Source organism: Danio aesculapii, chromosome 20 (assembly GCF_903798145.1).
Source record: "Danio aesculapii chromosome 20, fDanAes4.1, whole genome shotgun sequence".
In the NCBI taxonomy this organism is placed as follows: domain Eukaryota; kingdom Metazoa; phylum Chordata; class Actinopteri; order Cypriniformes; family Danionidae; genus Danio; species Danio aesculapii.
The window spans coordinates 47701053-47718852 of record NC_079454.1 but is presented as its reverse complement, the minus strand read 5'-3'; the positions used below and the strand labels follow the sequence as shown (position 1 = coordinate 47718852).

The following is a 17800-nucleotide window of genomic DNA, read 5'->3' as shown; positions in this document are numbered from 1 at the left end:
TTTAATTAGGATAGTAAGGTCTGACTTTGCTTAGACAAAAGTCTCGTCACTTAACAGAAATAATGTCCAGTATAGAATATAAAGTCATGCTGCAGTGGAAACAGAATGAATATTGTGTCTGACTCCCATGAGCTTGGAGGACTGCATCCATACATCTCTGCAATGACTCAAATCACTGATTAATAAAGTCATCTGGAATGGCAAAGAAAGCGTTCTTGCAGGACTCCCAGAGTTCATCAAGACTCTTTGGATTCATCTTCAATGCCTCCTCCATCTTACCCCAGACATGCTCAAAAATGTTCATGTCTGGTGACTGGGCTGGCCAATCCTGGAGCACCTTGACCTTCTTTGCTTTCAGGAACTTTGATGTGGAGGCTGAAGTATGAGAAGGAGCGCTATCCTGCTGAAGAATTTGCCCTCTCCTGTAGTTTGTAATGTAATGGGCAGCACAAATGTCTTGATACCTCAGGCTGTTGATGTTGCCATCCACTCTGCAGATCTCTCACATGCCCCCATACTGAATGCAACTCCAAACCATGATTTTTTCTTCACCGAACCTAACTGATTTCTCTGAAATTCTTGGGTCTATGCAGGTTCCAGTGGGTCTTCTGCAGTATTTGTGATGATTACACGGTTTTTGTAGCATAATATACAACACCAAAGCAGACAATATATCACTTTAAACTATTAAAATGTTCATAAAACCCACTTTTGTAAACTTTCCAAGGTTAAAAGTTGATAAAAGGAAGATCAAGACAATCCCATAATGCACTTCAAAAGCATAAATAAATGGAGAAAAGTAAAAACATGAAACAAAATACAGAAAACTGCTAATTTGCAGATATTTTTTACAGTGTGTGCCTCCACACAATCGATTTGTGTTGGGACAACATGAAATTGGATACAAATTTAAGTGGATTTAACATAAAACAAATAAGTTGTCCCCCAAATAACTTAAGGATCGTGTTGTTTAAACTTATTTTAAAAGGCCATGGAACACCCCCCCCCCCCCCCCCCCCGGGGGTTTTCACACTTCTAGTTTGAAAAAAGTAAGTAAAGTGGGTGAGTCAAGTGGCGAAAGAGGGAGAGGTTTGCATGAAAAGGGGAGTTTCAGTTCATGCACTACAGCTGATTTTCACAGCGGCAACAAGTGATTCAGAGAGCAGCATTTACAGCGGATCAAAGAGCCGTGTGGAAATGGAGGATTTTCAGTCCATAATAATGTAGTGATATTACTGTAAACTCAGTAGCTAAATCATTTTGACTAAGGTATGTCTTTAAAAACTGAAAGAGTACTGCTGACGATCCGATCTAACTTTGCCATCTGAATAAACAAAAAACCCTGATCACACACTTACCAAATCTGTCGAGACAGGACAATCATCACGAACTGGAACCGCGTCTTTTTTAAAAGGGGATGAGCGGGAAATCCAGATTTCACCATTTCCAGATGCGAAAAGCTCTCGAGTAAAAAAATCTACCTAGCAAACGTATTTTGTCACATGTTAGCAGACCACTGTAATCCACACATGTCCACTGCGCTCTCGTAGCGGGGAAATGGAAACAAAACCTTCGTTGCAGCACATTTATAAACACAACACTGACGATCCATGTCTCCGAACAATTCTTCTTCTTCTTCCACTTGCTTTAATTACGATTGGCAACACAACGTGGCGTCTCTCTGAACACTTTTAACATGTGAAAACCGTGTTCAAAGTGATCATGCATATTGATGAAGTTGCATCTCGTTCACAATGAAGCGCGCTGTAACGCCTGGTACAGACAGCCAATCTCCACGCTGGAATTTGCACAATGATCTAATCGCAGTGATGTTGCTTCAAGATTTATTTTTAAACCGGAAGAATGAATTTGCTCTAAACAAACCAAAAATAATCGATGTTCACTTTAGCGTGTGTCCTAATAGTCTTTCAGCAGCATGGGACACATATATGACTGTCAACATCTCAAAAAAGGAGTTCTGGTGTTTTGTGACCCTTTAAATAAGCAGTTTGAACAAGCAGCAAAAGCTCATTATTTTGAGTGTAGTTAAGTCTTTCCAGGTTTTTGTACATGCTTTGAGAGCTGAGTGCTGAAAACGGCTCTCTCTCTGAGCACCTGTGTGACGGAAACAGAGGGTCGCAGCGCCTCGACACACTGCCAGCGTGAGCAGGCATGACGTGGACTGAATTTTAATGAGCGCAGCGTGAACAGACGCGTCGCTGGAGGGAATCTGTGTGTATGTGTAAGACGCTGCAGAGATTCACTCAAGGACACACTGTGTCTCCACTATTGTGTTTGGCCCTTTGTGGAGGTCATGCAGAAATATATATATATATATATATATATATATATATATATATATATATATATATATGTATATATATATGTATATGTATATGTATATGTGTGTAGCTGAAGACAAAACTATTAGCCCTCCTGAATTATTAGCCGCCTCTATATTTTTACCCAATTTCTGTTTAATGGAGAGAAAATTTCTTTCAACACATTTCTAAACATTATAGTTTTAATAACTTATTTCTAATAACTGATTTATTTTATCTTCATCTTTTATCTGACAGTACATTATATATTATATACAGTACATATTGAGCTTAAAATGGTTTTTAAAAAATTAAAAACTGCTTTTATTCTAGCCGAAATAAAAGAAATTAGACTTTCTCCAGAAGAAAAAATATTATAGGAAATACTGTGGAAAATTCCTTGCTCTGTTAAACATCATTTGGGATATATATGACAAAGAACAAAACAATTCAATTCACCTTTATTTGCATAGCGCTTTTACAATGTAGATTGTGTCAAAGCAGCTTCACATAGAAGATCATAGTAAATTGAAACTGTGTATTGGATGAGCTGCTGAGCCTGGTTTCTCTCAAGGTTTTTCTTTTCCTTCGCTTTTGTCAATTGGTGAAGTTTGTTCGCCACTGGCTAGCTTGGTTTGGGACTTGTGGAGCTGCGCATCGATGGATTTGCTCTTCAGTGTTTGGACTCTCAGCAATGAAAATTAAACCACACTGAACTGAACTAAACTGAACTTCAACTCTGAAAACAGGACTCGCACCGTTTCAGTTTACTAGAACTTCTATGTTAAGCTGCTGTGACACAATCTACATTGTAAAAGCGCTGTAGAAATAAAGATGAATTAATTTGAGTGTAAAAACACATTTCGTTGATGTGCTCCATAAAATTTACAACATAAAACCTCCAAAGATTCAACCAACACATACAGCAACAACATGTTAAACATGACACATGTTTAAATAAGTGCATTTTAAAGGTATATAGCTCACCCAAAAATGAAAATTGCAAATCTGTATATTAGATTTAATCAGAGATCCTCCTATACAGCAAGGGTCCTTACACCACAAATCAGCTTAATCCAATATATTTCTAATTTCTGTTTCATAGAGGAGTAAACAATTAGCCTACATTTTTAAATTTGGGTGAATTATCACTTTAATGTACAATGTTAAAATATTTGGTAATGTACAGTACTTTTGTGTATTGTTCTTTTATGGATCAAATCTGACAATAGCTAAATGCAACAAAAAATGGAGAAAAAGAAAGAATACTAGTATACTGATCTATATATTGTAAAATATATTTTATGCTTCATATTACTTTATAATTGTCACTGTGGCACAGACCACAGACGTCAAACTCAGTTCCTGGATGGCCGCAGCTCTGCACAGTTTAGTTCCAACCCTTATTAAAAGCACCTATCAAACTGAGTGCTTTAGGCTTGTTTAATATCTACAGATGGAGCAGGGCTGTGGCCCTCCAGGAATTGAGTTTGTGACCCCTGGCATAGGCCAAAGGCTACAAAATAAAATAGTCTATATTTAAAGATAAAAGTAAAAGATCTAAAACTGAAATAAGATGAAATAAACTTGCTCATTCTAGAAGAAAATGAATAATTTAATAAATTTCCTAATGAAAAAAACAGCTTAAACTAGCCAACCTGGTTTTAGACGGTCAACAAGGCTGGTTTAAGAGCGGGTTTTGGCCATTACAGGCTGGTTTCAAGCCATATCCAGCCTGGTCTTAGCTGGTCAGGCTGGGAGATAACCAGCTTAAATCAGGCTGGGCTAGCTGATTTAGGCTGGTCATTTTCCAGCTTGGTCTTATCTGGCCAGGCTGGAAAATGACCAGCCTAAACCAGCCAAAACCAGGCCAAAACCCCTTTAAAACCAGCTAAAACCAGCCAACTAGCTTAGACTGGTTTAAGCTGTTTTTTTCAGCAGGGTTATTTATTTTTATTTTGTTTTTATTTTATTGACATGCCAAAATATGCATATTTATAATAATATCGTTTATAATTTACAAGAGTAGAACATTTTACAAATGTGATGCATCACAAACACACAGACCTGAATTTCTTGTCATCCATACACGAGTCCTTGACTGACCCCTCATGGTGCTTCCCTCACGTTACGAGCCAAATCACACACTCAAATCAGGCTGTACTAATCAAAATCTAACAAAAACAAGAAAACACAACACACACATTTAATAAGACGCCAAAACGACCTTAAAATAGCTTTAAATCGCGTTTTGTCTATCTCTTCAGCGTGTGTGTGACGTCACTTAACGGGCTTTAGGCAGACTTTAGGACCCAGCGATCTGTTTTCCGTCTGACGGGCCTCTGCGGCGTCTGGAGCCCGAGACGGCGGAGCGGAGCAGGCCGGTGCCGGGGAGGGTCAGGACGGGGAGAGACGCGGAGGGAAGACGGTCAGTGCTCGACCACCGGAGGGTTCAGGCCCGGGGCTGCATGGCGAAACGGGTAATTCACACCGATACACACACTCCGACTTTGTGTCTGACATTTGAGGATGATGATGATGATGATGATGATGGCGATGAAGATGGTGATGGCGGTGAAGATGATGAATTTAGATCTGCGCAGATGTGCGTTTTTAGAAACCCAGCAGCTGTTTCGTTTAGAGAGTTTTGTTTTTAATCCTCTTGTCGACTTCCTGACATGTTAATTCGGTTCAGTTTGCGTTGCTGAAATGAGTGTATGTGTGTTAGAGAGTGTGTGTGTGAGTGTGAATGAAGCGTGCTGATGTCTGTCAACCGGCATTACACATGTGAACAAGGATTTAAGGCTATCATTATCAGCAACTTTGACTCTGTCACAACTTTAATTGTACATCATGCATGAGAAATTATGTATTTGATAGCAAACAAAGGTCTGGTTGATATGGGGATGGTGTGTGAGGCCTCTTGGGTTTATATTTGTGCAAATGTAATAGTGCAATGTTTCGTTCAGTGCTTTTTTTGGTGGTGTTGTGGTTTTAAATATGTAAAAATATGTACGTAAAGCTGGAAGCTCTTCTCTGACCTACATGGCTCACCATGTCTCCACCGCAACATGAACTAACAGTGTTAAAGGTAGCTTTTTTAGCTTATTCTTGAATGTTTGTCAGGTGTCATGGGGTTCAATGGTTGTCCAGTCATTTATCTTCATTAAAAGCTTGTTTACAAGCCATTTTTACATAAACAATTATAAACCTACACGATTTTACAGCAAAGAAAAACCTCTTGCGGTGCCTTAAAGAACATATATTTTTAGAAAACATACATTTTTAGAAAGACATAAGAAAAATTAACCGCACTTAATAATTTATTAAGCTGGAGATGCTGATGAAAGCTCATAGCAGAAATTTTATCTCCTTTTCTCCTGCTGTTTATATTAATAAATTTAAATTTAATTAAAACAATTTAATTTTAATTTAATAAGTTGCTTTGACACTATCTACATTATAAATGTGCTATATAAATAAGCATGAATTAAATTGAATTAATAAGTTATTGAGTGCTTACCTTTGTCATTTGAAGAAATTTGGTCACACCGTCAAAGATGGTGTTTTATATTTAATTATATTTTTAGAAGACTAGAGAAACGTAAGTCAAGAACCCAACATGTCAATCTGAGCTACCTTTAATTTAATTATCGGTAACTTTTATAAAGAATTACATAAGATGTCAGTTAACTTGGTTTGTCATTTCCGTTTTGGGCTTTTACCGTATTATGTAGGCCACTGTTTAACACCTAATACATTATATTGTGTGTTTAAAATATACCGTCAAGCTTAATTTATTTCTCCTAATGGTTCATTGTGTGTTGATATTAAAAATAGACATGAATATTTAATAAAATAGCAAAGATTATAATAAAAAAAACAAAAAAAATCAAGTTTTTGCATTTGAAGAGTTCATATGCAAAACCCTTTAAATGCCATCTGAATTGTTCTCCTAAAATGAGCATTTTTTCTCAGCCTCCTATGTTTATGTTCAGTTATTTCTCTTTAAAGGCAATGAGAAGAACTTATTTGTCACTATAAAAGTAAAATTACTGAGCCTACACACAGGAGTCGGAGAAAAATGCTCATTTTAGAAGAAAACATCAAATAGCTTTTAGAGGTTTTTGCATCCAAACTCTTCATTTTAATCTTAAAGGAGTAGTTCACCCGACAATTTTCCACTATTTTATGAGTTTCTTTCTCACAAAGGAAGATATTTTGAAGAAAGCTGAAAACCTGTAACCATTGACTTCCATAGTAAGAAAAACAAATACAGGCTACTATGTAAGTCAATGGTAACAGGTTTGCAGCTTTCTTCAAAATATCTTCTTTTGTGTTCAGCAGAAGAAAGAAACTCATAAAGGGTTGAAACAAGTGAAGTGTGAGTACATTATGACATAGTTACCCTTTAAATATCTAAACCAGGGGTGCTAAAACTCTATCCTGGAGGGCCGCTGTCCTGCATATTTTAGTTTTAACCCCAATTAAACACACTTGAACCAGCTAATCAAGCTCTTTCTAGGTATACAGTACTAGAAACTTCCAAGCAGGTGTGTTGAAGGAACATGGTGTATTGATTTCTCATTTTAATTAATTTATAGGGTTTCCCAGTGATGAGTTGCAGCTGGAAGGGCATCCGCTGCTTAAAACATATGCTGGATAAGTTGGTGGTTCATTCCACTGTGGTGACCCCTGATAAATAAAGGGACTATGCGGAAAAGAAAATGAATGATTTTACAGGGACAGTTCACCCCAAAATCATTTACTTGTGCTTATTTCAAACCTTTATTTCTTTTTTTCTGTTGAACAAAAAAAGATATTTGGAAAAATGTTGGAAATGTGTAACCATTCACTTTCATAGTTTTTGTTTTCCCTACTATGGAATTCAATGGTTCCAACATTTTTCAAAATATCTTCTTTTGTGTTTAACAGAGTAAAGAATATCATAACTGTTGAGCAAAATGTTATTTTTGGGTGAACTATCTGTTTAAGCCTCTCCTTTTATACAGGCCTACGTGTAATTATGGCAACTTTTTTGCATAATAAAGAGTTTCCCTCTGATTTCTCCTCAAATCCAATTGTCATTAATTAATAAGATTATATGAAAGAAGTCATTTTGCCCCTCATCAGTAAAAGCACTTAATTACACTGATGACTTGCTTATATGTTGAAGCATCTATCTATCTATCTATCTATCTATCTATCTATCTATCTATCTATCTATCTATCTATCTATCTATCTATCTATCTATCTATCTATCTATCTATCTATCTATCTATCTATCTATCTATCTATCTATCTATCTATCTGTTTGTCTGTCTATATATAAATCTATATAATCTTTCCATATACTTATTTTAAGTCTTTGAGTTTTTTCTTCAGTTGAACACCAAGAAGTTATTTTAAAAAATGTTGGAAACTCGTGACTTGCATGTTTTTTCTACTATTGAAGTCATTTTTCAAAATATCTTAAAGGTTTGGAACGACCTGAGAGTGAGTAAATGTTGAGTAAATGCTCATTTTTGAGGTGAACTACCTTTGAGCCTCTCTTTTTATACAGGCCTACGTGTTATTACAGCAACTTTTTTGCGTGATCAAGAGTTTCTTACCGATTTCTCCTCAAATCCAAATGTCATTAAGACAGGAAAGAAAGCATTTCGCCCCTCAGCAGTAAAAGCGCTTAATTTCACTGATGATTTGCTGATATGTTGGAGCATCTATAGAATCTGTCTGTCTGTGTATATATATATATATATATATATATATATATATATATATATATATATATATATATATATATATATATATATATATATATATATATATAAAAATCATTCTATAAAGTTATTACAAATCTTTGAGTTTTTTTCGTCAGTTGAACACCAAGAAGTTATTTTGAAAAATGTTGGAAGCTTGTGACTTCCATAGTATTTGTTTTTGCTACTAATGAAGTCAATGGTTATTCGTTATCAACATTTTTCAAAATATCTTCTTTTGTGTTCAACAGCGTAAAGAATCTCATAAAGGTTTGGTACAACCTGAGTGTGAGTAAATGCTGAGTAAATTTTCATTTTTAGGTTGAACCCTTTTAAGCCCTTTATTTCAGCCCTTATCCTTTTTTATAGAGGCCTACGTATTATTACGGCAACTTCTTTTTGCTTAATCAATCTATCAGTTTCTCCCCAATTTCTTTTCAAATCCAAATGTCATTAAGACCGGAAAGTGTAAAAGTGCTTAATTTCACTGATGATTTGCTGATATGTTGGACTATCTATCTATCTGTCTATCTGTCTGTCTGTCTGTCTGTCTGTCTGTCTATCTGTCTGTCTGTCTGTCTGTCTGTCTGTCTACATATTCTATATATCTATATTATAAATCTTTGAGTTTTTTTCTACAGTTGAACACCAAGAATGTTGGAAACTTGTGACTTTCAAAGTATTTGTTGTTCCTACTATTGAAGTCAATGGTTACACTTTTCCAACATTTTTCAAAATATCTTAATTTGTGTTCAACAGAGTAAAGAATATCATAAAGGTTTAGAACCACCTGAGTGCGAGTAAATTTTCAATTTTTGGTAAACTTTCCCTTTAAGAATCTTATTTTATATAGGCCTACCTGTAATTACGGCACCTTTTTTGCGTAATAAGATGACAGGAAAGATGTAATTTCGCCCCTCATCAGTAAAAACGCTTAATTTCACTGACGATTTGCTGATATGTCAGAGCTTCTAGAATAAGCTGAAATATCAAATTGAATTAGATGTTATTAATAAATGAATGAGAAAGCTGATCAATATTTTTTTCTAGAGCGTCACGGAATTAACGCATCTTGACGCGACGTGGTCACGTAAAAAGCTCAAAGGCAAACTGGCAGACATTCAAGCGCCCGCCATGTTACAGACTCTCCACATTAAACCACAAACTGCCCTGCTGTTTGTCCTCTGTGGACACAAATGATGCATTTTTCACTGATTATCGTCTTCTGATAAGACACTCTTGCCTCATTTACAGCAAGGCAAGCAAGGCTTTTCCACTTCCGCTGCTATATATGTCGCCACTCATAGACCATAATAAAACAACACTATTTCATATGTTGTCGTACAATATTAATAGATAAACGTCAATTTAACGTAATAAATTAATAGGGCCGCTGTTGTGTTTGCTTTCGCAGGGTGAAGAGGGAGTTGAAGGTCTGAAGGTGGATCAGTTTCATCGCCACAAAAGTCCCTCAGCATTTTGATGTCTTTTATTTCGTTTGTGTTTACTTCAAATGCATCGATCCGGCCTGTAGTGTGTTTTTGTTTCATCATGCCTCTTGATCTGGACGGTGACGCAGCGCCAAACAAAACGGTAAGAGACCCATGTCGTCACTAGTTTGATCCGCTTGTGTGTGTGTGTGTTGCCGTGTGGAAGCATACAGACACTGACAAGGAGGAAAAACCAGTCTGCGAGTATATAAATACCTCATTAACGCCGACTCAGAGATAAAACTAATGATAGCTAGAGAGTAAATAAACAGACGACATGTTTGTTTATAATCGGTGAATGGCGGATCGTACATTTTATCGCGCGACTTTAGAGTTGCAGTCCATTAGGCTACACCAGGGGCGTTGCTAGACATAAAGCTCTACTGGTGCACAAGAATACTTTTATTTATAATAAATATAAAATTTTTTTTATATATATATATATATATATATATATATATATATATATATATATATATATATATATAATTATTGTAAATAATCTTAAATGTAACTGGAAAACAATGTTAAGACACAACTAGAGTGATGCTGAAATAATTTAAGAAATCTTTTGCATGAATATTAATTTAATTTGAATGAAATTCTATAGACAATTCAATAAAATACAAAAAAGATGTGTTATAGAATTGTCTGTTGTTTTAGACTTGACACATGGTAGAGAATTAGGTTTATTAAGTCCTTATTAAGTCCTTACCTCCCTGACTCGTCATCCCTCCTTTTTGCTTCATACTAAATAATCTATCAAGAGGCATGCTTAGTAAGATCACCATCATATTGTTTAAACTTTAGTTTTGTCGACTTGCAAAACAAAAAAAGGTTTACAACGCATGAGCGGCGCGTGACAAATAACTGCACATAGAGAATAACGTCTTTATTTGGAATTATCATTCTTATTAAATACACTTGCATATGAAGTAAATCATATCTCAAAGCATTTACTGGGGCACTGGAGATTTTTACTGGGGCACGTGCCCCAGTAAATTGGGTTTAGCGACGCCCCTGGGCTACACTTACCAAAAACTGTCCTACAGGGTTCATGCGCTCATTAAAAACCTGAAAAGGTCATGGAATTTTGACATGGCATTTTCCAGGCCTGGAAAAGTTCTGGACAATCAGAAAAACCCACAAAGTTTTGGAAAAGTCATGGAAAACAGAAATCTATAGCCTATACTTGAATAAAGGCTAGTTGTCTTTAATACTTTTCTGTCCTTGGCCAATCACATACTCTCACATTATTAGTGCGGTGTAAGCATTATCTAAATACATTTAACATAGATATAAATATAAATTGAGCATCACGTTGGTGCAGTGGGTCGACAGCAAGAAGGTCGCTGGTTCGAGCCTCGGCTGAGTCAGTTGGCATTTCTGTGTGGAGTTTGCATGTTGTTCCCGTGTTGATGTGGGTTTCCTCCGGGTGCTCCCATTTTCCCTACAGTCCAAAGACGTGATATAGGTGAATTGGGTAAGCCAAAATTGGCCGTAGTGTATGTGTGTGAATAAGTGTGTATGGATGTTTCCCAGTGATGGGTTGCAGCTGGAAGGGCATCCGCTGTGTAAAACATATGCTGGATAAGTTGGCGGTTCATTCTGCTGTGGCGACCCCTGATTAATAAAGGGACTAAGCCGAAATGAATATATGGATGAATAAATATAAATTGAAACTAAATAGATTGTTGCGTGTTTTACGATATGCTGTAATAAATTTTAACATTGTTTTTTAACATTGTATTGTTTTTTTACCATGCACATGTAGACATTGCAAGAAACATTAGGTCATGAAAATTTACTTGAAAGTCTTGGAAAAATCAAGGAAAAGTCATGAAATTTCATTAGTTAAAATGTGCATGAACCCTGGTCCTATTTGTTTATTAAAATAACATTTTCAAAGCAACATATCTTTTTTTTGCTCTATGTTATCCAAAGTAGGGTGGTTTTTCCTTACTCCCTTAAAAGTTATATGGGAGAAAGTCTGTGGAGCAAATCTTAGTGAAGAAGTTGATGGATTTGCCCTTAAGTGTTTCAGTGTTTGGACTTTCAGCAGTGAAAATTAAACCACACTGAACTAAACTAAACTGGACTTACACTCAGGGGTGGATTTAGTGATTTGGGGGCCCTAAGCAACTCCTGAAATGCATCCTTTCTACTTTTATAATTTTTTTATATCACTCAATCTTCTTTTCTACATTTTATTTTAATGTAAGCTTTACATTTAAAATAATTAGATGTCTTAAAATGAATTTACAACTAAAAATAATAATATAGGGCATCACGGTGGCTCAGTGGGTTGCACGATCACCTCGTAGCAAGAAGGTCGCTGGTTATAGCCTCAGCTGGGTCAGTTCCATTTCTCTGTGGAGTTTGCATGTTCTCCCCGTATTCGCGTGGGTTTCCTCTGGTGCTCCGGTTTTCCCAACAGTCCAAACACATGCGCTATATATAGGTGAATTGAATAAACAATTGTCCGTAGTGTATGTGTAAATGCAGGAGTGTATGGATGTTTCCCAGTGATGGGTTGAGGCTGGAAGGACATCTGCTGCATAAAACATATGCTGTATATGTTGGCGGTTCATTCCGCTATGGCAACCACTGATTATTAAAGGGACTAAGCCGAAAAGAAAATGAATGAATGAATGAATGAATGAGTAAGTAGACTTAAACCAGTTAAACAACAAGTGTTCAGACAAAATATCCAAGTATTTAATTTTTTCTATGATATTCACCTTATTCTCTGCGTACGAGTGGGCGCAGCCATTTGAATCATTTTGGCTCGAGATTTCCGGTCTCATTCACTTCCGTTCATTTTTAGACGTTAAAAACAGCTTGTTATGCTGCTTGGCGTTGCAAACTGATATTTTCTTATTATATTATTCTACTTTGTCTGTATAGTCATGCAAACACTTGTTCGTAGAGTAAGTAGTTTGACCGTTTTCTGCCGTTTATTATTCCTAGTCATTTCTCCCATAGGCAGCTGAATCAGAAGTTCTAAAACAATCGCAAAAATGAGCGCACTTCCGCATTGAAGAATACAGTTGAAGACAATATTATAACCACTCCTGTGAAGTTAAATTTTTTTATTTACGAAGTAACAATTTTTTTATCACATTTATGCACACATTTGACATTCGTTCACATTTAAAAATGTATTTTTAAAAAATATTTTATTTGTGATTTTTTTTTTTTTTTTTTTTTTTTTTTTTTTTTTTCCTCCAAGTTTCATTTGTAAAATCAAGGTTGTATTTTTTTCCCACAATAACACCTTCCGTCAAAATAAAATAACAAACAAGTTAAATTCAAATAAAATTACAACAGAGATTAAATAAAAATAAAAAACCTTTACAGTAATGTATGCATTTGCAGTTAGACAATATCCATTGTATTAGTAATTTTAATAAATTAATACCTACATGATAATAAAAATTAATAATCTGACATGTTTTAGTGGTCTTAGAGTCAAACAATATTAGTGATCACATTTAAACCTGTTTACACAAATTTCTTTTTTTAAAGTGTTTGATCATAGGTTGCCATGTCTCATAAAATGGTTGGACAAATCCCTTTATTAAAGCACATTTAAAATTTCTAATAACATTTATTTGTTTGTTTTTTTGCCATTATTGCTACATAGTTTTTGTATAGATATTTTGTAAGATACTAGTATTCAGCTTAAAGTGCAATTTTAGGGCTTAACTTATGCAAGTTAGGTTAATAAGGCAACCATTTGACATCAGTGGTCTGTTCTGTTGCTAATAGAACAAATATATTAATGGGGCTAGTAGACAGGCTTTCAATTCATGAAATAATCAGCCTTTTCTTCAGAGAAGCCAACAAAGCCTCTTCTCTGTTTACTATTGTGGGATGGTAATGAAAATCATGCCACAAAGCATCATGTCATGATAACAATTATAGAACCCCAACATATAATTTAATGATGATAAAATTCACTTCTCAGTGAAAGCCACAAGTTTCCTGGCGTGCACCAGTAGAGTTTGTGGGTTTCTTTTTTCTTTTTAAAACAAAAGATTTATTTGTAAAATCTTGGAAACTATTAGCCATTGACATGCATAGGAAAAACACCATGTGATCTAATATTGTTGTTTTTTTATTTGGTTTCATCAATGTAGGCCTTGTGATGAAAGAACCAAAACATCTAAACAAACTGATATTTTTCAGTCATGTGACCTGTGCAGAGACCTGGCCGGCAAAATAATGGAGTAGAGTCTGTCTGTGGACTGCCAGACAGAGGCAAAACATGAAGGGGGCGTAACTTGTAGTGGCATAACTTAAAGTTATGGAGACCCGTGTGTAAAACTATATTGTCGGCAAGATGGCGCTGTACATCAGTTATTAAAGTCTACACCTACTCCACACCTAAACCTAACATCACAGTTATAAACATCCACACCTTCCTCAACCCTAAACCCAACATCACAGTATTAACGTCTACACCCTCCTCAACCCTAAACCCAACATCAGTTATTAACGTCTACACCTACCCCAACCCTAAGCCCATCACAGTTATTAACATCTACACCTACCCCAACCCTAAACCCAACATCACAGTTATTAACGTCTACACCCTCCTCAACCCTAAACCCAACATCAGTTATTAACGTCTACACCTACCCCAACCCTAAACCTAACATCAGTTATTAACGTCTACACCTACCCCAACCCTAAACCGAACATCAGTTATTTACATCTACACCTACCCCAACCCTAAGCCCAACATCAGTTATTTACATCTACACCTACCACAACCCTAAACCCAACATCACAGTTATTAACATCTACACCTACCACAACCCTAAACCCAACCATCACAGTTATTAACATCTACACCTACCACAACCCTAAACCCAACCATCACAGTTATTAACGTCTACACCTACCACAACCCTAAACCCAACCATCACAGTTACTAACGTCTACACCTACCACAACCCTAAACCCAACCATCACAGTTACTAACGTCTACACCTACCACAACCCTAAACCCAACATCACAGTTATTAACATCTACACCTACCACAACCCTAAACCCAACCATCACAGTTATTAACATCTACACCTACCACAACCCTAAACCCAACCATCACAGTTATTAACGTCTACACCTACCACAACCCTAAACCCAACCATCACAGTTACTAACGTCTACACCTACCACAACCCTAAACCCAACCATCACAGTTACTAACGTCTACACCTACCACAACCCTAAACCCAACATCACAGTTATTAACGTCTACACCTACCCCAACCCTAAACCCAACCACAGTAATTAACGTCTACACCTACCCCAACCCTAAACCCAACCATCACAGTTATTAACGTCAACAGCTACCCCAACCATTAGTTATTATCGCACAGCTGCGAGTCACGGAGGCTTTCTTACTTGACATGCTCACCAAGGTACTGTTATTTGCAACCACCGTGGGCGACCCTGAGTAAGATAACTGTCATGTCAAAATGGACAAAGAAGTCAGCAAGCAGAGTTGCTAATGTATGAGTATAATATATCAAATGGACAGGTTGTGGATAAATTTGGAGAAAACTCATGAAAACGTCCGCTGAAAATGTTCTCTGGTAAGTATTTCCGCCATCTTGCCAACAACATCTCATTGTGACATCTCGCATGGCTCAATAGGATCTCGATAACTGCAAGTTATGTCTCTAACTTACTACAAATTACACCCCTTCTTGTCATGCCTCTCTCCTGCAGTCCGCAGACTTGAAACAATGGGTCTTAACGACAGCTTACATTGTATTTATATCACAGTTAACAACAAAAAAGTGATATGCACTTATGATCCATATATACAGGACCTGCTACCATATTTCAGTCAGTAAAGACATTTAGGTCTCTGCTAGAGCTCAAATTTGGCAATGTTGACATCAGTCTTGTGTTGAATCCAGTCACTGGTGCTATCGGACAGAGAGTGAATTGTCTGCTTTTATATTTGTTGTTTGGTTCTTTAGATTAATATTTGTCGGAAGGCTGGCACAGTGGCTCAGTGGTTAACACCATCACCTCGGAGTATGAAGTTTACTGGTTTGAGTCCCCGCTGGGCCAGTTGGCATTTCTCTGTGGAGTTTGCATGTTCTCCCTGCATTCGTGTGGTTTTGCTCCGGGTGCTCCGATTTTCCCCACAGTCCAAACACATGTGCTAGAGGTGAATTGGATGAACTAAATTGGCCGTAGTGTATGAGTGTGAATGTGAGAGTGTATTGGTGCATCCGCCTGCGTAAAACTTAAAGCTGAGATTTCTGCAGGCAGATTCCATGTAGGCCTATTAATAAGTGCCTATTCTTAACTGAAATGGCCCATCTTTGCAATCAGCATGCAAAATAAGCACATAAATGTTTAGCAAACTCATTAAAATCCCTCATTAAACTCATTAAAACATTAACCTGGAATCCACTGATAAGAGAGGGAGAGATTTTACAGTCCCACTGACCTCAGGAATCTCCAGAGAACCACTGCAGTGTCATTGAGGTTACGACTGTGGGTGTATAGAAATTCTCTGGTAACTCTCCTTAACTCTTTATATTCTGCTCCTCTTACAGTTTATTACAAGCTCGGTTATTATGAATCTGTTCTCAGTATAGACCATTTTGAGGAATTTAATTAATAATAATGTATTTCCTGTTTTAGATTTTTATTTTCCATAACTTCAGAAAATCAAAAAGGGTCCACATATTAAAAAATAATGTTATGATAGCTGTTTTAACATGAAGTTATGATTGAATTGCCGCTTGCTACACTTTATGAAATAGTATGACAACAAGCTGGAAATCTTCATGGGCCAAGACATGGTCACATTGAAATGGTCTATAGGGCTGCATAATACTGGAAAAGACATTGCAATCTTCAGTATTTTTGAATGCAATTTTACCAGATGGGTTAAAGACGTAGTTCACCCGAAAATGGAAAATTCCCGTTAATTTACTCACCCACACACTGTAAAAAATGATTGCGCCAATTAGTTATCGCAACTTAATATTTTGAGTTAAGTTAACTTATCTGGATTGAATGTGTTGACTACTTCTATATCAAAGTTTTACTTGGCTGAACTTGTTAGACTTAAAAAAAGAGTCAGCTGAGCTCATACATATTTGTTAACTTCTTCAAACATCTGAGCTTTAAATAGTACAAATATGTGCAAATGAAAACGAATAAAGTTTTGGTGAAATTAATCCACTTTAAAATTGTATTTGTATGTGTTTTTTATTTGATTATCTATCTATCTATCTATCTATCTATCTATCTATCTATCTATCTATCTATCTATCTATCTATCTATCTATCTATCTATAGATATAGATATATATATATATATATATATATATATATATATATATATATATATATATATATATATATATATATATATATATATATATATATATATATATATATATATATATATATATATATATATAGATATATATATATATATATATATATATATATAGATATATATGTATATATACACAGTTGAAGTCAGAATTGTTAGCCTCCCTGTTTATTTTTCCCCAATTTCTGTTTAACTAAGAGAAGATTTTTTCAACACATTTCTAAACATAATAGTTTAAATAACTCATTTCTAATAACTGATTTATTTTATTTTTGCCATGATGACAGCATATATTATTTTACTAGATATTTACAGCTTAAAGTGACATTTAAAGGCAAGTTATTGTATAATGAGGGTTTATTCTGTAGACTATTTAAAAAAAGTAAAGGGGCTAATAATTTTGACCTTAAAATGTTTTTAAAAAAATTAAAAACTGCTTTTATTCTATCCGAAATAAAACAAGTAAGACTTTCTCTAGAAGAAAGAATATTATCAGACATACTGTGAAAAATTCCTTGCTTTGTTAATGATCATTTGGGAAATATTAAAAAAAAGAAAATTCAAAGGGGGGCTAATAATTCTGACTTAAACTGTATAATATACTTTTGGATGACTTAAGGTCAATAATATTAGCTCCCTTAACCAATATATATTTTTTCGATTATTGACAAAATTTGGGTGTTTTGAACGTTCATTTTATGTAAATATTTAACAAAAACCAAGTGTGTGTACCTATTCGCAGCTTAAAGACACCTCTCATATGGAGACTTCAACACAGTGTAAAAATCTTGATGGTTCTGTGGGTCACGTCTATCAAATTTGAGCTTTATTTGGTATTTTCAATTGGATT

General features: G+C 35.6%; 1 protein-coding gene across 1 annotated transcript in view; it reads left to right on the top strand.

Annotated features, from left to right (window-relative positions):
- Positions 1 to 4662: 4662 nt before the first annotated feature.
- Positions 4663 to 17800, top strand: part of LOC130247542 (DNA (cytosine-5)-methyltransferase 3A-like) — an 83744-nt gene continuing 70606 nt past the window's right edge. The window contains exons 1-2 of the mRNA XM_056480824.1: positions 4663 to 4801; positions 9496 to 9674. Coding sequence (XP_056336799.1) covers positions 9564 to 9674 — 111 coding nt within the window. The 5' untranslated portion in view covers positions 4663 to 4801; positions 9496 to 9563. The remainder of the gene's footprint in view (positions 4802 to 9495; positions 9675 to 17800) is intronic.